Below are 19,415 nucleotides of genomic sequence, written 5' to 3'. Positions count from 1 at the left end.
AAATAGCATAAAGCAAAGAAGCACTTACCATTAATTTATAGGGAAGGTTTTTCGAGCATTCCTAAAAATAACCTCTCTTAGGCTTTTCTGATACCTCAGGTCACATCTTGCTAACGGATGCACAAAACAAATGGAGATTAAACATGGATGCTTACAGACACCGTTCAAAGCGCTGGTGGCCTGATGCTGAGATGCTGAGTGTGGCTGTGCTTGGGGTGCCCTGCCTCTCTTAAAATGCTTGCTAGAAAACAAACGCTGAATGCTATTTTCACTTTTCACCTTTTTTGGTAAAAGCGAAAATCTCTTTTGGATTTCTTTGGTTAGCAAAAACAGGTACTTATATAGGTCTTTCATAAAAGCGAGGTGGCCTAATATGAACTTTTGAAAAGTGGGGGATACCTGTGTGCATTCACAAGTTTTATCAGAACCTTAGGATGTTTGAAAGGGAAGACTTGCTTACTGATATCTCGCCAGATGACAGACTATATGTGCACTTCCTTCCTGACAGCAAAAGAGGTGGTCATGTCTGCCACACATTGTGACACTGGTAGGAAACTAAGACTTCCAGAATCTGAGCACTTTCTCTGTTGGCAGCTTGTTTTCCCAGCCCATGGGTGGTTCACAGTGCACGGGGCTGCCAGTTTGTTTGAATGGGCTTGTAGGAGGAATGCTATGTTCCCAGCCTGGCTTCCACCTGTCTGCTGAGCTGGAATAGTGAAACCTGAGTGGACTTGCCTTCTTTTCTCCAGGCTATCAGCTATCTAGGATGCAGGCTATGCCAGTCCCAGGCTTCAAAATGAGCTAAGCAGTAGGCAGAATGTTGCCTTCTCCTTTTCCCCAAGAGGCTTGCCTTCTTGAACTAACAAGAGGACTATTAGAATGCATTTTGGACCTGTCAGAGGACTGAATCCTAATGTTAAAGATAGTTTTTCCCTCATTTTAATCACAGTTGGGTGAAAGCAGACCCTGATTTAGACAGTTGTGGGGATATTGAGTTGGTTGCTTTGCATTTGTAGGTAAATTGCTTCAAATTTATAACTAAATTAATGAAACGGGGAATGATTAGTTACCCAGTACTCTTTTTAGGACAATTCTAACTTGTGCTTGACTGGTGCTACTGCCTGGAATCTTTTAGGGCTCCCTGGGTAGTATCACTAAAAAGATATTGCTTCTGGAAGACAGGGGTAGATTGAAAGAACGGTCTTAATTAGGAATACAAGATCTTGGACTCTCCTGTGTTCCTTTTGTTTCTTGTATGAATTTTAACAAGTTACCTGTTCAATTGTGAGTTTTAGCTGTGGGGCTGCCGAGGCAGAATGAAACTAACTGGATGAGCTGCTAAAGTGTTAGTCCTTGAGCAGTTTTTGCTTAGAGATCGTGGAGAACATTGAGTGAGCCATCTCCATTTCTGGGGACTGCCAGTAATCTTGAGGTTTCTTTCCCTTAAACCTATTTAACTTAAGAGTGTTCAGTTAGCTTTATAGTTGATGGTTTCCAATTCTTGGTCCTTTTTGTGCTTTGCTTTTAGTCTTCTTTTTCTTGGAGATACCCTTTTTGCATTATTTTCTTTTGTGAAGTGGGTGCTCCAGTTCTACACAACTCCTGTTGAAGCTTTTGGCATCGATTAATAGTGATGTCAGAATCTAGTTTGTTTCTCTGTAAATGGTAGATGAGATACTTAATTCATTGTCATCTTTGAGCCATTCTTGAAAATCGAAGGGAAAGTTCTTCTCTACATTTGAAGATATTACCCATTATTTCTTTCTGTCTAGTTCTGATTGACTTCTGTATGAGAAGTGAAAATTGAGGAAGGGAGACTGAAAAGTTTCATTGGTTCCATCCTCATATCTCATTTAACTTTTACAAAGCACTTTGCAAAACAAATTGCTTTCCATCCATTTTATGTCTTATTCTTCATACCATTCCTATGAGATGACACAGTCCTAAGGATAAGACTGAAACAGGGGCGCCTGGGTGGCGCAGTCGGTTAAGCCTCCGACTTCAGCCAGGTCACGATCTCGCGGTCCGTGAGTTCGAGCCCCGCGTCAGGCTCTGGGCCGATGGCTCGGAGCCTGGAGCCTGTTTCCGATTCTGTGTCTCCCTCTCTCTCTGCCCCTCCCCCGTTCATGCTCTGTCTCTCTCTGTCCCAAAAATAAAAAAAAAAAAAAAAAAAAAAAAAAAAAAAACGTTGAAAAAAAAAAAAAGGATAAGACTGAAACAGAGATTAAAAGAAAAGCTTACCCAGCCTTTACTGTTTGTTAGTGGAAATGTGGCAAATTTTGCGGCCATGCTGGAGGGGTGTTCATTGGTAATTGAATTCAAGTGCACTTTATAACCTTCTGTTGCCTAAGGAACTATCCTGAGGAACTGGATGTCATTACCATGATAGAATAAAGAGATGAGTCAGAGCCATACCATGCTCCGTATGATTCTGAATGACCTATACCTTACCTGATCCTTCCTGGGTAGGTAGATGAGGATTTGGAAGAAAATTCTTGTTGGCTGTAGTGACACTTGCCATTTTACCTGTAGGTAGCCTGTGTCTTAGGGCTTCTTACTTTTCTTTTCTTTTTTTTTTTTTAATTTTTTTTTTTAACGTTTATTTATTTTTGAGACAGAGAGAGAGCATGAACAGGGGAGGAGCAGAGCAGAGAGAGAGGGAGACACAGAATCTGAAACAGGCTCCAGGCTCTGAGCTGTCAGCACAGAGCCCGATGCGGGGCTCGAACTCACGGACAGTGAGATCATGACCTGAGCCAAAGTCGGACACTTAACCGACCAAGCCACCCAGGCGCCCCTAGGGCTGGGGGTCTTCTTACTTTTCAAAGGAAGTGGAAGACTCCCTCGGTCACATGTGTCCCATAATTGGATAGTTTCCCCAAGGACAACTCAAAATGTGTCATGTGTCATGCATCAGTCAGCATCCCCTGTGCTCATTTATAGGGAAGGATGTTACTCTTGAAGGTGTGGTTTCATAGTTTACTGAGCTGTCCATAACAATCACAGACTTTGACTTGAAATATTTCCTCAGTTTGCCCAATTTGAATAAAGGAATTAATGAATGAATGTACTGTGGTTAGGATGATGCTCCTAAGCCTGTAGTGATGATAATTCTTAAAACACTTACTAAATATTGGGCATATGATATGAACAAGATAAGGGTTTCTCCCCCAAGCAACTTACAATCTGGTCCACAGAAACAGTTACAATAAACAGTCTGATTGAAAATATTGAGAGCCTGGCCTTGGTAAGTCCTTTCGTTCCTTTTGTGAAGTGATGGACTGTGGCTAAGTGTATAGTTTATAGATGAGGAATAGCTTTTTCCTTGTGTTGTTGGAGCAGTGTCAACTAGTCCAGTCTTCAGGTGTGTATTTTAAAATAGGTCTTTCTGTAGTAAGAACAGCATAATTGCCTTTACAGAATGATCTGTCATCATTCCATTTTATATCTCATAGTTCCCAAGTGGTGTGTTTGTCTGGTTTTGCTTTGTTTTTAATAAATAGGGGAACTGAAGCATGAAGAATTAAAGTGATTTGCTCAAAATCATACTTCTAGTTTTTTAGGATGCTAGAAATAAATCAGGACTCATGGTCTTTTTCCATTAGCCAAAGTTCTAGATAAATTGTGGATTTTGTCATTTTGTTTAACGTGTTAGTTTCCTACTGCTCCGTAAGAAACTCAGCAGTTTAAAGCAAAACCTACTTACTAGCTCACAGTTCCATTCGTCAGAAGTCCAGTATGAATAGTGTGGTTGCATTCTCAGAGTATCAGAGGGCTGAAGTCAAGGTATGTCAGTCAGCTGGGCCAGTTCAAATCTGTAGTCACTGGGGGAAAATCTGCTTCCAAGCTCATTCAGGTGTTGGCCAAATTCAGTTTCTTGGAGTTGTAGAGCTGAGGTCCCTGTTTCTTTGTTGGCTCTCAGCTACTAGAAGCTGCCTGTAGTCGTTTGGCCCCCTTCATGCTCAAGCCAGAAATGACATGATGAATCCTTGTGTCTCTAACATCTCACCTCACATTTAAAGGCCATGTGTGATTGGGTCAGGCTGTGCAGATTATTTCCCTTTCTTAGTAGTCAATTGTGCTGAATAATACAACCTCGGCACAGTACAGTCCTCGTGGTCATTATACAGGGTGCATATGTCACGCTAGGAATCCTGGGGGACATCTTAGAGTTTTACCTATCCCTGTAAACATTTCCCTTAGACTATATTAGACAGCTCCTGAGCAAGGGTGGATGTCAGAAGAGGAAGAGGTATGAATTGACTGTACTGAGGCAGTTAGTGAATTGCTTTGTGATAATAGGTTTTATAAGAAAACCTGTAGTTCCCAGGGATCCTGGGCCTCTTAGAATCCTTACACTTTGGGGGCCAAACCCATTCAGCTGTAGTGTTCTGGTGATAGTCATGTAGCCAAGAGCCCAAATGTAGTTGTAGTTGTCTGGTTAGCCTGTCAGTTAGCCTGAATAATTTTTTTTTAAGTAGAGGGAGAGTAGTGGAAGAATGGGCAAAATGGGTGAAGAAGATTACAAATTTGCAGTTCTAAAATAAGTCATGGGGATAAAAAGTATAGTGTGGGGAATACAGTCAGTAATACTGTACTACTTTAGTGAGCATTTTATGATGTATATAATTGTTGAGTTACTGTGTTGTGCACCTGAAACTAATACTGTGTATCAACTATACTTTAATTACAATTTTTAAAAAATTAAGTTAGCCTGAACAAAGCATTTAGAAAGTACTGAGGTATAGGCTTGCAGTTGTGGGTTTGCATTTACCTGTATGCAAGCCACATGGTTCATGGGATTAACATCCATGATGAACTGTTCCTGTGAAGCACAATGGTGGAAATGAGAAACACTTTATGCTATGTAATGTACTCTGTTCAAAATAAAGTTTAATCTTTAAATTTTTTTTTCATGTTTATTCTTTTTTGAAAGAGAGAGATAGAGCACAAGCAGGGGTGGGGCGGAGAGAAAGGGGGACACAGAATTTGAAGCAGGCTTCAGGCTCTGAGCTGTCAGCACCAGAGCCCGACGCTCGGCTTGAACTCACGAACCGAGAGATCATGCATGACCTGAGCTGAAGTCAGACTCTCAACCGACTGAGCCACCCAGGGGCCCCACAGTAAAGTTTAATCTTAATCTCTTATTAGATCTCTGCTAACCTCTCTGCTGCTAAGACGCTACCTAATTGCTTTTTGTTTGGCTACATGAACATCTTATGCCAAGAGACCATCCTTAATTGTTTGAGAATTCTATGCCCTTTTTCTGATGAGTGAGAAAAGTTAAAGATTCAGGAAATTGGATAGAGGTCAGTCTCTCCAATGCTTTTTGTATATCCTTGAGTTTAAAAAATTGCCAGTTCTGTTGCTAGGCAAACAAACAAAGGGAAACTCTGTCTAAAAGACTGCCATGTTCAGTCCCATACACCTGCTTTTTAAAAACTGAAGTGGGGCCCCTGGGTGGCTCAGTCGGTTGAGCGTCCGACTTCGGCTCAGGTCATGATCTTGTGGTTCGTGAGTTCGAGCCCCGAATCGGGCTCTGTGCTGACTGCTCGGAGCCTGGAGCCTGTTTCGGATTCTGTGTCTCCCTCTCTCTCTGACCCTCCCCCGTTCATGCTCTGTCTCTTTCTGTCTCAAAAATAAATAAACGTTAAAAAAATTAAAAAAATAAATAAATAAAAACTGAAGAGTTAATAGATACAACCACTACAACAATAAATCCAGTATGGAAGATAAGTTGTATAGTTCATTTGCATTTATTATAATGATTGATCAGGGTATGTTTCATAGTCATTAAGTCATTTAATTAGTTTGGCCCATACAGCATACCTTGGGATCTTTGGACTTTTTTGTTTTTGGTTTCTTATAGAAACCAAACTGTAAAATGTCTAGGAAGTTTCTTATTTCCTGTAGATGATAACCAAAAGATTTATCTTACCACATATAACATTAGGATGTGGTGAGTGAATCAGAGCCTTGAATTATTCTTTGAAAGGGATGGTGAGGGGACAGCTTTTCATCTCAGTACCCAGCCAAATATATTTATTTTATTTTTTAAGTATATTTATTTTTGATGCTATTGCTTTTGATGCGGTACACCTTTGAGCAATTTTTATTGCTTTAAATAAGATTTAATAACACTGAGTATCTTTTAGAGAAGTGAAGGTCATTTTAGTAAATGCAATTTTGTTGAGCTCTTTTCTGGTACCACCTAATGACCTTTAGAAATTTATTTCCTCACCTAATTCTGTTGAATAAGTTTCTATGGAATATTTTTTTTTAACTCCATTTAATTTTATTTATATAAGTAATCTCTATACCCAACTTCAGGTTCAAACTCACAACCCCAAGATCAAGAGTCACATGCTGTACTGATTGAGCCAGCTAGGTACCCCTTTTTTACTCCTATTTTTTTCTTTAATTTTTTTAATGTTTATTTATTTTGAGAGAGAGAGAGCGCGCTAGTGGGGGAGGGCAGAGAGAAAGGAAGACACAGAATCTGAAGCAGGCTCCAGGCTGTCAGCACAAAGCCTGATGTGGGGCTCAAACTCACAAACTGTGAGATCATGACCTGAGCCAAAGTCGGATGCCCAACTGACTGAGCCACCCAGGTGCCCCTTATCCTTTTTAAAATAAAATGCTTTATGCTGTTAGACAACAACATTCACCTGAATAATTCGAAGATCATATTAGCTTTTTTCAGTTATTCTTGAATTGGGTCACATCCCATCTGGCAAATCAGGAGCTCTGAGGAGCTGTGCAAAATGGAAGCCTTTTATAGGCAAAAGGTAGTGGAAAAAGGAAGTGTCTAACAAAGAGTGGATTGTTTCAAGCAAGGTAACCTTCTTTGGGGGAGGCAGGGGGCCTATGGTGCATATTACCTCACTAGTGCTGATCACATAATTCCAGATTAACTGGTTAAAGGTGACATTCCTGGGAGAGGCTGAAACTACACTTAGGTTAGATATTAAGCCTTGTTTTGCTGATGTGGGGCTTAGTACAAGTGACTCCATTTTGGTCCAGTTGTCTCTTTTTTTTCTTAATGCTTCTATCAGTAATTGAATAAATGAAAGATGATTATAGAACTTGAGTAACAAAAACCTACTCTGTATGTGTAAATGACAGTATTGCCACTGTTAGCTACATGGAAGCTCCCAGAGAAGATAAACGGAGTACCTGGACTCATAGTCTGACTTTAGATTCTCTCAAGAGTTTACAGTGGCTCCTTATGAGGGTATCACTGGGCCAAGCCTAGAGAACATAGAACTCACCATAGTTGAACATCTGGCTAGGCTGCAGTGAGGGTCCAATACTAGATGTCCGACAAGAATATGGTCAGGGGAGTCCAGTGCTCTGTATTTTCTATTTATAAGCTTACCATGGCTAACCTTAGCTCTTCTGGAAAAGTCAAAGTAGAAAAACTCTGTGGGGTGGAATGAGTGTCCTTGAGGTCCTGGAAGTAGAGCGAGGAAGGAAGTGAAGAAGTTATTAACATATGGTTCCAATAAGCCAAGAATCTGGCTGGGTCACTTCACCAGCTATTGTCATTTTAAAAGCCCGGAACAAAAGTGGCTGATGGTGATGGCAGTATTGGAGGGTTTGACTCAGTTCTCATAGTTCCCTTTTAATTGTGCTGTCTGACAAAAGAGTCGGCTCCAATCTTTACCCTAGAGATTTCATTCCCCTCTTTCATGTGTTTCAAGTCTTCTCCTTCTTGGTTTATTCCCTCATTTTGGTGGAGCATATCCTGCAGTAGCTTCCTGAGTTGTATAGGGACAAATTTTGAAAGCTCAAGCTTCTGAAAATGTCTATTCTGAACTCAAAATTTGATTGCTTTGTTGGGTATAGAATTCTCAGTTCAAAATTATTTTTCTTCGTGTTTTTAAAGGCCTTGTTCTGTTGTCATTTAGCTTTTCATGTATTGTTTTTAAAAAATCTAAATCTGTTCTGGTTACCTTATATATCATCAAATTTTCACCCTTTCTGTCAAGTGTTATAGAATGTTCTTTGTATTTAGTGTTTTGAAATTTCACTGTAATATTGCCATTTTGTGGTCTATTTTTGTCCTTTGTTCTGGAGACGTATCCTTGGGTACTGGGAAATATTATTGCATTATTTCTTGGGTAACTTGCTTCCCTGTTTTCTCCTATTATTTGCGTATTGGGCCTTCCAAACTGATCTTACCTTTCCTCTCTTATTTTTCCATCTCTGTCTTTTTGCTCTACTTTTTGGGAGAATTCCTCAGTTTTTATCTTCCCATCCTGTTGAGCTTTCTCTTGAGTTTCTGTTCTGTTTTCAACTTCTATGTGTTCTTTTTCCTCTGAATGTTTCTTAAAATGGCATTATGTTATCTTTTGTGGATATTAGTGATTTTGAAAATCTTTTTGCATAGTCTATATATGACAAGCAGCACCCCCCCCCCCTTTTTTTATGTCTTGCATTAGTGGCTTTTCTCAAATGTCCAATAACCTGGGTTGTCTGCTAATGTTTAAGAATGAGGGACTAACAAACTGATTGGAAACTGTAGACGAACTGGTTTGTTAAGTGTGCACTTTATGGTAGAACAACTTTGTCCAGTAGAGATACAATGTGAGTTCCGTATGTATCAGATTTTCTGGCAGCTACAGAAAAAGGCATAAAGAAAAAAAAAAAAAAAGAAACATGTGAAATTAATTGTAATAATATTAGTTTATGTAATCCAATGTATAAAAATATTTCAATAGGTAGTAAACATGAAATTATTGAGATGTTTTATATTTTGTTTTTAGTATTAAGTTGTTGGACTCCAGTGTTTGTTTTACATTTATATATAGTACATCTCAATTTAGATGTTAAATTTTCATAAAAAGTAGTTGAGGTAAATTTAGACTTTATAAATTTTACAGGTCAAAGTAGATTCACATACTCAGGATATTCCAAACATACTTAAGTTTAACATTAACAATAAAATACAAATTTTTAAATTTAAATTTATTTAAAGTTAAATAAAATTTAAAATTCCTCCCTCAGGCATACTAATGACATTAAAAGTGCTAAGTTATTACATGTGGGTAGTAGCTACCATATTAGATTGCAGAGTTCCAGAGTGATCTACGTGGACTGTGTCAGGAGTTTTAGGTCATTTTTTCAATTCCCAGACAAGAGTCTACCAATTTACCACCTCAGTGGTAAGGGCCATGCTGCTGGGGTTCTGAGAAACTTTAAGGGGGAAGGTGCTAGGTGTCTTAGTAGGTAATATGCATAGATTTGCTTACTCTTCTTTTTGGTATAGTATTCCTGCCCACAACTGTGCCTGGCATCTCCCAGTCACAGACCCTATTTTACTTTCTTGTAAGAATAAAACTTCCAGGGACACCTGAGTGGCGCTGTCTATTTGGTGTCAGACTCTTGATCTTGCAGTTGGTGGGATCCAGCCCTTCATCGGGCTCCAAGCTAATGATATTGTGCAAAGCCTGCTTGGGATTCTATCTCTCTCCTCGACTGCTCCCTCTCGCATGCATGGGCACACGCTCTCTCTCAAAATCAATAAATAAACCTAAAAAAAAAAAAAAAAAAGAATATACTTCTTTCTGCTGGAGTAAGGGAGGGTACTCTCCCAGTGGTATGGGCCAGGAGGACTGGGGCAGTGGGGGAGGGAGGATCTACCTGTAGATCCAAGTGCTTAAACAGCTTCCAACCAGTCCTCCTATTTTTAGCCTATCCCTTCCAACTCCCATTTCCATAGGTTCCTGGGGCTGCTAAATCTTGAACCTTTTGAGGACCTTTAAATATAGTTCGGCTTGGTTATTGGCTTTTCCTACTTTTAGTTTAGGATTCAGCTGTCTTAGGCCTGCTGGGTTTACTGCTTGTCCTATTTATTCACAGCCTCAAAACTTGTTTGCCCTTGTGCTTTTTTCATTCTTCCAACCTTGTAGGCTCTTGCTTTCATCATTGTTATCTTTCCAAAAATTCTTTTTCCATAGATTCAGAAGGGTTTCAAGAAGGGTCAAGACATTAGGTACTTTTATCTAGTAGTTCCTGTTAATCTGTATTCATGAGCAAACTTGGATATTATAAAAGGTTTCACTTAGTATCTATGCTTCTTCCAATATTTGTGTTTATAGTTAAAGGCTTTAGGGGAAGACTCAGTAGGAAGGACAGGAAGATAAAGTAGTGAGTGCCAACAGGCTAGGACAGCAAGAGTTTGGTTGGGGGCAGAAGAGAATTGACAGCAAGCAAGGAGAATTTTGAGAGGAGAGGCATTTAGAGGCAGGTAGGTTGATTAGAGAACCTAATGAAAAAGCTTGGACGTTTGAGGTGTTAGCCACAAATATAGCTCCAGCAGCATTTATCTTCCTGGACTTCACTACCTTTAGTCATTTATGCTTTTTATGATCTGGAAATTTCTCATTTTGTATCTCAGAATCCACAAAACAACTAATGATACAATGAAAACACTGAGCAAAGCTTACTGTTTGTAAACACTGTATACATAGGACTTGTAAGGAAAACACACATAGTTTTAAGTCAATAAACAGTACACCCTCAATATAGTGTAGGAGCAGGTTCCATTTCAGTAATTGAATTGAGCTTGCTATTTGGGTGTTCTGTTGGGTTTTGAAACTGAATTTTGTCTGTAGGGTGATTCGCTTTCCTGGTAGTTGCTGCCCTCTGTTGGAAATTTTGAGGAAATACAACTTTGATCCTGCATGCATCATTTTTGCTCTCGTTACTCAAACTGACCACTAAAATATGGTTAATTTTTTAAGTAAGTAAATCTGTTCCTAATGTACCAAGGAAAGCAAGGGAAAGTGGTATCTTTCTTTTTATGAAAAGTTATATTTACTTTGATATCAAAGGCAAGAGTTAGTGGGCATTAAGTGGGACCAAGACACAAGAATTTGGAGAATGCAAAGATTTTTGGGCTTCGGAATCTGGAGACTAAAGTTCATTCCCAGCTTGTTGCTGGTCATGTGACTTCCATGATTTACTCTACCTGTCTAGGCTTCAGTTTTTTCATTGACACAGTGAATAGATTTGAGAGCTTCTTCCGGGTTTGGTATTTTAGGAAAGCAGCCCCAGGTGGTGGTATTTGTTCATAGGAAATATAATGACTGAGTCTCAGGCTCTGCCCTGAAGGAACTTAGTCTGGAAAGGGGTAGAGGAGACAGTCAAGAGACAATTGTAATCCACAAGTAGTGCTGTGAGACAGTCAAGTACCTATTACTGTGGAAACATAAGGAGAAGCACTTGTCCAATTAGAGGAGGTATCATCCTGCAGGGCCTGTTTGATTTAGCTTTGAGAGCACAGTCTAGACTGAGGGAAGGAGCAGCCTAGGGAAAGTCTGGGGTGGTGAGACCGCATGATCTATTTGTGGACCTGCAACTAGTTTGGGATGCGAGGGTTTGCAAGAGATGAGGGGGAGAATCCAGGAAGGAATGTCCTATTCCACGGTAAGGAATTTGGATTTTAACCTAAGGGTAGTAGTAGAGAGCCATTGAAGTGTTTTAAATGAGGAAATACCATGGACACCGTGTCATTTTAGAAAGATTACTCTTGGATGTAATATGGATAATGGATTTAGTGTTGGGTAGACAGGACTGGAGGCAGGGAGATCAGTTAGGAAGCTGTTACAGTAAGTCAAGCAGGAGATAATAATTCTGTAAACTTACATAGCGTTAGTAGGGATGAGCAGAAAGGAAATAAAGTCTGTAGGCAGAAGGAACAAGTTGCTGGTTTCCTTTCTCTAACTTTAACCTGTAGCTGTGAGCAATCCAGCTGGCACTGTTTCATTAGACCCAAGTTCTGTTACCTGTGTTACATCCGTCCCAGAATTGTTGGGGTTATTGATTGGTTCTGAGGAACATTTTGAGTTTGGAGGACCAGATCTTAGAAGCAACTGCTCTAGGTGCAAATAAGTTTAACCGTAGCTGTCGCAACCTAAATTGTACATCCTCATCCTTTTTGTAGCTTGTTTTCGCAAGTGCCAGGTAGTAACTAAGGGTGGTGACAAAAGGAACTGTTAGTCTCCTTGGGTGTTGCTGTCTGCCTCACCATCCTTCTATCTTCAGTCCCTAGTTAACAGCACACATAAAGTAACTTTAAACTCCATTGATTCTGAGCAAGGTTCTTAACAGCTCCAGGTATGTGATTAGCACTCAGTCAGTGGAAGCTTGACCTCCTCTGGACCATGGTGGGAAAAGTTAATATTCACAGTTTACACTGGATTTAACTGACTTAATAACATGAGCAAAAAGAAATAATGGTTTAAAATTAAGTATTAGGGCAAAGAATTCCTACTTTACCACTCTGCTTGTTCCCTTTTCTCTTTCTTTCTTTCTTTCTTTCTTTCTTTCTTTCTTTCTTTCTTTCTTTCTTTCAGGTATGGCATGTACATAGAAGAGAACATAAAATGTAGAATAATGAAACCAAGTAGAATATTGTGAGCCCCTTAGAAGCCCCCTTTTCCCCTTCTGCAGTCACACCTCACCCACTCACCCCAAGTAAGCACTGTTTTGACATTTGTGATCATCATTCCTTTCATAATTTTACATTCTAAATAATATAGTGTCCATGTTTTTAAACTGCATATAAATGAAATAAGTTCAATTTTAATGTTTGTAAGTAGCTCTGAGTTCATTTAATTTTTCTGTATAATTGTTCTCCACAGATACATGGTATCTGTTCTACTCTTGATGGCTCTTGGGATTGTTCTCTGTTTTAGGTACTCTGGTGTTGCTGTGAACATTCTTGTTATACACATCCTGGTACATACATACAAGTTTCTGCAGGGTAGATTTATAGAAATTGATGAGTTGTACATACACATATTTAACTTCACTAGATGATGCCTTGCTGGTTTCCAAAGTGGCCAGAGCAATTTACATTACCACTAACAGAGTGTGAGAGCTCCCGCTCCTCTACAGCTAGACAGACATGAAAATGTTTGCCCATCTTAAGAGTGGGAAGCATTATCATTGTGGTTTTAGTTGGCATGTCCTTGTTTACTAATAGAGTTGAGTATGTTTCATAGGTGTATTGGTCATCAGATTGAGTCTGTGCAGGTCTTTACTCCCCCCCCCCCCCCCCCCCAAGGTATCAGGTATTAGTGACCTTAAAACTCTTGATGCCTCTTAGCTAAGGGAATGTGCTAAGGAACACTTGGCTGAAATCTTTTAGTTTGTGGAAAGCAACTTAGATCCTTTTACCTTATTCTTTTTTCCCCCCAATCCATCTGGTATTTGGGACATTTCCTGGAATTTCACTGATCTATCTTCTCTTTCTTCTCCCTCCTTTTTCCTGTTTCCTAGACTCTGAAGCGGCTCATGGCAGATGAGGTAAGGAAATTTTGTTCAGCATGTGCATGTTCTACCTCATTTCCTCCACTGTGATACTTACCAGTTGTCATAACTGTGACTTTCTATAACTTGAAATGGTGATACTGGCTCTATTCTCAGATCCTCCCAAAGCTTTTCCCTAACTCTTTGCTCTGTGTTTGGCCCATTGCATGCATTTCCCTGGGACATTCATTGGTTTCCAAGGGTAGGCACGTTCTTTAAATTCATAACTGACTTGCAGTCTGGATGCAACCCCTATCACTTGAAGTCCCCCAGTGCTTGCAGATACTTAACTTTTATTTTCAAACAGGTGGAGCGAACAAACTGCAGCTTATTGGTGGCTCTTTGAGCATCTGTACTTGAGTTTTGGGGAATGGTTCATGAATCTTTGGTTGGCAGAGAGGTGGCTTATATATCCCTAAAGTACACTATATTCTTTTCTGTCAGTTCAGTGCTGCTAGAGGGCTTAGAAATGGTCAGAGAGCTCAAGAACAAAGTTTTCTCATTTTAGAGAGGTTTCAAATCTTAATACTTCAGATCTCTTATCTTTAGATGAAAGTGAGAGTACAGAGTCAGTATACTAAATTAGATGTCAGAGTTCTTGTTTTCATGTCAGAAGATATTTTTTAAAGTTTATTTTAAGAGACAGAGAGGGAGAGAGAGAGAATGAGCAGGGGAAGGCCGAGGGAGGGAGGGAGGGGGAGAGGGAGAGGGAGAGGGAGAGAGAGAGAGAGAGAGAGAATTCCAAGCAGGCTCTGCACTTTCAGCGCAGAGCACAACATGGGGCTTGAGATCATGACCTGAGCCGAAGCCAAGAGTTGGACACTTAACCGACTGAGCCGCCCAGGTACTGCCATGTCAGAAGACCCTCGAAGTGCCCACAAACCAGAGGAACCTTGCACATATAAGAAGCTAGAGTTTGGCTACTTGATGTGTGGATTGTTGTGTAAATGAAAATGTATAACTGTTAATACTTTTTTCTTTTTCTCAGCTGGAGAGATTTACCAGCATGAGAATTAAAAAGGAGAAGGAAAAGCCCAATTCTGCTCATAGAAATTCTTCTGCAGCATATGGGGATGATCCCACAGCACAGTCATTGCAAGATGTTTCAGATGAGCAAGTTCTAGTACTCTTTGAACAGATGCTGGTAAGTTTCCCACCCCAAAACATTGCTTTTTTTCTGAAAATGCATTTGTGGGCATGGTTGGTACTCTTTTGGGCATGATCTCCCTTAATGAGCCCCTTTTTTACCCGAAGTATTTGTTTATTTTGAGAGAGCGTGGGAGAAGGAGAGGGAGGGGCAGAGAGGGAACCTGAGAAACAGTCCCAAGTAGGCTCTGTGCTGACAGCACAGGCTTGATCCCACAACTGCAAGATCATGACCTGAGCTGAAATCAAGAGTCCGACACTTAACTGAGCTACCCAGGCACCCCCTACTCACTTAATTAGCCCTTAATTACAAAAGGTCCAGGCTTGACAGAGAACTTTTTTTTTTAATGTTTATTTTTGACAGAGAGCGACAGAGTGCAGATGGGGGGGGGGGAGGGGCGGGGGGAGGGGGACGGACAGAATCCGAAGCAGGCTCCAGGCTGTGAGGTGTCAGCACAGAGCCTGACATGGGGCTCAAACTCACAAACTGCAAGATCATGACCTGAGCCAAAGTCAGACACTTAACCAACTGAGCCACCCAGGCACCCCTTAGTTTTTTTTCAAATGTTTGTTTATTTTTGAGAGAGAGGGAGAGAGAGACCAAGCGTGATTAGGGGAGGGAGCAGAGAGAGAGGGCAGAGAGAGAGGGAGCCACAGAATCCAAAGCAGGCTCCATGCTGTGAGGTGTCAGCACAGAGCCCAGCGTGGGGCTTGGACTCACAGACTGCACAATCATGACCTGAACTGAGCCACCCAGGCGCCCCAACAGAGAGGTTCTTATTAGCAGTCCTATTAACAAAGGGACTAAATTTATAAGCACCCATCCATAAGATTGGAATTGATGAGTTAGGCTTGGAAATATCTGATTAGTGACCACCTCCTTAATGTCCTGCCCAGCATTGTGTTAGCCACAAAGACATAAGGTGAGTGCACCAACTCATGGGGTAGTGTGGAGACTACCTTTGGGTTAGCCAGGGTGGGTAAAGTTTCACAAAGAATCTTATAGAAGAGACTGAGTAATGGAAAGGCATAATTTGCTGAACGTCTTCTATTTAGTGGTGAATCTGGAAAGAGAAATCTGATGCTACAATTACTAGAAGACCTTTAAAGATTATGGTTGAAGCCAGTTGAGTAATGAAGTACACAAGGATGTGACTTAATTTCCTGTCCTCAGTGAGGAACACTGAAGAGGACACTCAGTGAATGTCCACTAGCGCTCAGTCTTGAAAAGTTTTGAGTACTTGTTTCTAAGGTTTCATAAGACCTGTATATTGCCTGGATATAGGATTTCAGATTCAAATAGAGACTAGCGGCAGACCTCATTTAATTGAGAGCATGGTCTTAAAATTCTTAACACAGGGCCTGGTATATAGTAAACACTCAGCCAGCACTATTATTCTTTTTTCAGTAAAAGCTTTTAGTTTGTCTCTTAATCCAAGTGCTGTATGAGCCTAACACAGTCTCTTGGGTTTGGACTGCCAGTTTACATGTCTTTGGGGGCCAGGGAGTTGGCAGGAATAAGTTAGACCAGATAGCAGATGATGAAAAGGAGTGAGGACTGTAGTCGGATGCAGAAGGACTTTCGGCCTGTTAGGAAGGCCAGCAGTGATTCAGTGGCAGTAGGCTCTGTAGCACTCCAGTTGGAAATGCCAGTAGTGCCAGATACTTGTATTTTCTAAGGAAGCCAGAAATCTTCAATTTTTGGAGACAGTAGTTCTTTCATAGCATCAACTATCATAACCAGCTTTCAAATTTCACCATTAGATCATTTTTTTGAAAACCATTTGTTTGCTCAAATCACAGTTCCAAGTTAGGTCCATTGTATGAATGTTGTTTTAAATTTTATTTTATTACAGGTTTCGTCCCTCTGTTTTATCCTTGCTATTACTACAAAAAATTTGTGGAAGAAATCATTTGACTTCTAGAGTTACCCACAATCTGAAATTTGATGACTGCATCTTGTGATGCTAGAAATCTGTATTTTTATATGAAGTCTTCCAAATTTAAAATGTTGAGCTAGCCAAGCAAAATATACTGTGTTTTGGGGTCTGACTCAACCTGAAGGCCACGTACGTTGCAATTTCTGTGTTCAGTTTATCTGTAAAAGGAGAAAAAAAGCACCAGGAATTGGGTCAGAAAAACATCACATTAGTATTACTATTTTGAGGCAGTGTTTCATTCTCTCTCTCTCTCTCTCTCTCTCTTTCTCTTTCTCTCTCTCTCTCTCTCTCTCTCTCTCTCTCTCTCTCTCTCACACACACACACACACAGCGAGAGAGAAGAGAGAGAAATGGAGAGTAGAAGAGAAGAAATGGAAAGTATCCATTTTACCCCTACCCTTTCCCCATTTCAGATACTTTTTCAGACTTGTTGGGTTAAACTGTGCTCATCAAGGTACTGAGCTCAGACACATGGCTATACAAAGGCTCAAGCAGTGCCTTTTCTTCAATAATACACCCAAGTTATATCTGTTGAGGGGCTTTATCAGACTTTTCTAGTTCTTTCTTCATGGGAAAGAAGTTTGTACAGGGACTGAATTAACCAGGGGTATTGGGTGTTTATGCCTGAGAGTGGTGCACATCTTGTGGGTGTTTGGATGATGCCAGTCATCCAGAGGAAATTTTTAAGATCCATTCCAAGTACAAAACCAGTATGTGTGCTTTTCTTTCAATAATAAAACAAATTTTTTCATCTATTTTAAAAACCCATTTTTGTTAGGAAAAACATTAAGAGTATAAAAGTGTTTTGTAGGAATCTATGCTAAAATGTTAACCATTAACATTTATCCCTGAGGAATTTTCATTGTCTGGTGATAGCTTAAACCTCAAGGGATCAGGAAAACTTATTTATTCAGTAACTATTTAATTTAACTTCTCACTAAATATACTAAATATTAAACACTGAAAAATTGTAAGGAACTTGATGCAGTTTTGTTTTTTCCTTTTTTCCCCCTTCCTCTACTAGCTGGATATGAACCTTAATGAGGAGAAACAGCAACCTTTGAGGGAGAAGGATATTATCATCAAGAGAGAGATGGTGTCCCAATACTTGCACACCTCTAAGGCTGTGAGTCCTAGGGCAGATACCCATGACGTGGGAGACCCTGCCCTCATCTTGGACCTGTTTGTTTTACCAGTTCCTTAGAACATTGTGTGTCTACATCAGTCTTCTTTTATTCTGTCGTATAAGTCTATTCATGTTTTACTCTCATTTGAGTTACCATTCTTAACATACTTTTTGCCTGATTCAATCTTCACGAAGTCTATGGGGAATGGGATGGGAAATTATGAGTCCCACAGAGTTTGGTAGTAATTATGATGTGTGTCTGCCTTGATATTCGTAATGTAATGACTGATTCTAGTCCATTTGCTGATTGGGTCCAGTGTTGATTAATCTCTCCATATGCTCCATCTAGGGCATGAGCCAGAAGGAGAGTTCTAGGTCTGCTATGATGTACATTCAAGAATTGAGGTCAGGCTTGCGGGATATGCATCTGCTCAGCTGCCTAGAGTCCCTTCGTGTCTCCCTCAACAACAACCCTGTCAGGTGAGGATTATGAAGTGGTAACAAGAATAAGAGCCCAAAGTTAGGGTTTACTGGTGGAGTCAGGATGTCTGAGAATTCTGGATTGGGAGTAAAGAGTTGCCAGGTAGAATTTGGGCAGTTATCAATAATTGATATTGCATTGTCTCTGTCTATTCCTTACAGCTGGGTGCAAACATTTGGTGCTGAGGGTCTGACCTCTTTATTGGACATCCTTAAACGACTCCATGATGAGAAAGAGGAGACTGCTGGGTGAGGACTTCCAAGTTTTGACATCTTCCCAGTGGAGGGTAGTGGGGAACTTGTCTGTATGCTCTAAAGGAGAAAATGGCAATAAAATGAGAAGTTGTGGACCAGGAGAATATGCTGTTAGTTGAGAACAAGGTTTACCTAGGGCAAACTAGAGGCTGAGGGATGATTACAGATGCAGGAAACGGAAGAGGAACATGGTAGATAACACATAAGATTGTGGGTCTCGTAGCATAACTTACCCTATCTGGAAGTGGGGTTGGAGTTCATCCATAGCTGTCCTGGGACCTGGTCTGGCTGGGACCTGAAAGTCTTAGAATACACTTGATGCATTTGAGACTGGGTTTATGATAGTCTTCAAGGTTGGGATAGTTTGGGGGATACCTTGGACTGTCTTAGGCTACCTTGAAGCCAGTCTGACCCACCGTGACTTTTCTATTTCCTGGGATCTTTCCAAGACAAAACACCAGGCCTATACCTCCTGAATGTACAAGCTTGAAACCTTTGAAGTAGTGAGGCAAGCAGTAATAGATGGGATGTTATCTTGATGGAATTAAGCACTTAGAAGCCTAGAGGGGGTTAAAGAGGAGATTTTAATGTAGTATAAAGTTCTTGGATTGCAGGATTAACCAAAGGTCTTATGGTGGCAATGCCTCTTCAGCTACCTGTTTTTGCCAGTGTTTCAGGGCAAAGTGGTATGTACTAGAATTTACTCGGCTACTAATTGGGGATGTTTTGAAGACCCTTGTTTGCAAGATTGAAAAGTCAAGTGGCAGAGGAGTATAGAATAAAGGGAATTCACTGATTATGTCTCCTACACACAGAGGCTACGATAGCCGTAACAAGCATGAGATCATTCGTTGCCTGAAAGCTTTTATGAACAACAAGGTGAGATTTTTCCTATTCTCATTCCAACCCCCATCATGATCCCTGTTCTTTCTTTTCTGTTGGCAAACTCCAAAAAAGGACTTAGGAATAGGAGGTTCAAGACTTGTAGTGTTCCCTTTTAGTGTTACAACTTTTTGATTGTCACCTAAGTATGTTTCTATGGACCTTTTTTTCTCCAGTTCTGATGTCTGTTTCAGAAGGTAGGTTTGCTTTCCTTCCTCTTTTTATACTTTGTTTTGCTAATTGAATTTCTTGACCTGTGTTTGTTT

At 40.4% G+C, this 19,415-nt stretch overlaps 1 protein-coding gene across 3 annotated transcripts in view; it reads left to right on the top strand.

Annotated features, from left to right (window-relative positions):
* DIAPH1 (diaphanous related formin 1) overlaps nt 1–19,415 on the top strand; it is a 104,359-nt gene that overhangs the window by 14,271 nt on the left and 70,673 nt on the right. For 2 of the 3 annotated variants that reach the window (XM_007077911.2, XM_042985889.1), the window contains exons 2-7: nt 13,291–13,317; nt 14,309–14,464; nt 17,431–17,532; nt 17,882–18,012; nt 18,175–18,261; nt 19,083–19,146. In XM_007077911.2, the coding sequence (XP_007077973.2) occupies nt 13,291–13,317; nt 14,309–14,464; nt 17,431–17,532; nt 17,882–18,012; nt 18,175–18,261; nt 19,083–19,146 (567 nt within the window). The remainder of the gene's footprint in view (nt 1–13,290; nt 13,318–14,308; nt 14,465–17,430; nt 17,533–17,881; nt 18,013–18,174; nt 18,262–19,082; nt 19,147–19,415) is intronic. The other variant, XM_015535616.2, reaches the window with a different exon arrangement.

This window comes from Panthera tigris, chromosome A1, assembly GCF_018350195.1.
Source record: "Panthera tigris isolate Pti1 chromosome A1, P.tigris_Pti1_mat1.1, whole genome shotgun sequence".
Classification (NCBI taxonomy): domain Eukaryota; kingdom Metazoa; phylum Chordata; class Mammalia; order Carnivora; family Felidae; genus Panthera; species Panthera tigris.
This window is presented reverse-complemented; position numbering and strand designations above follow the sequence as displayed.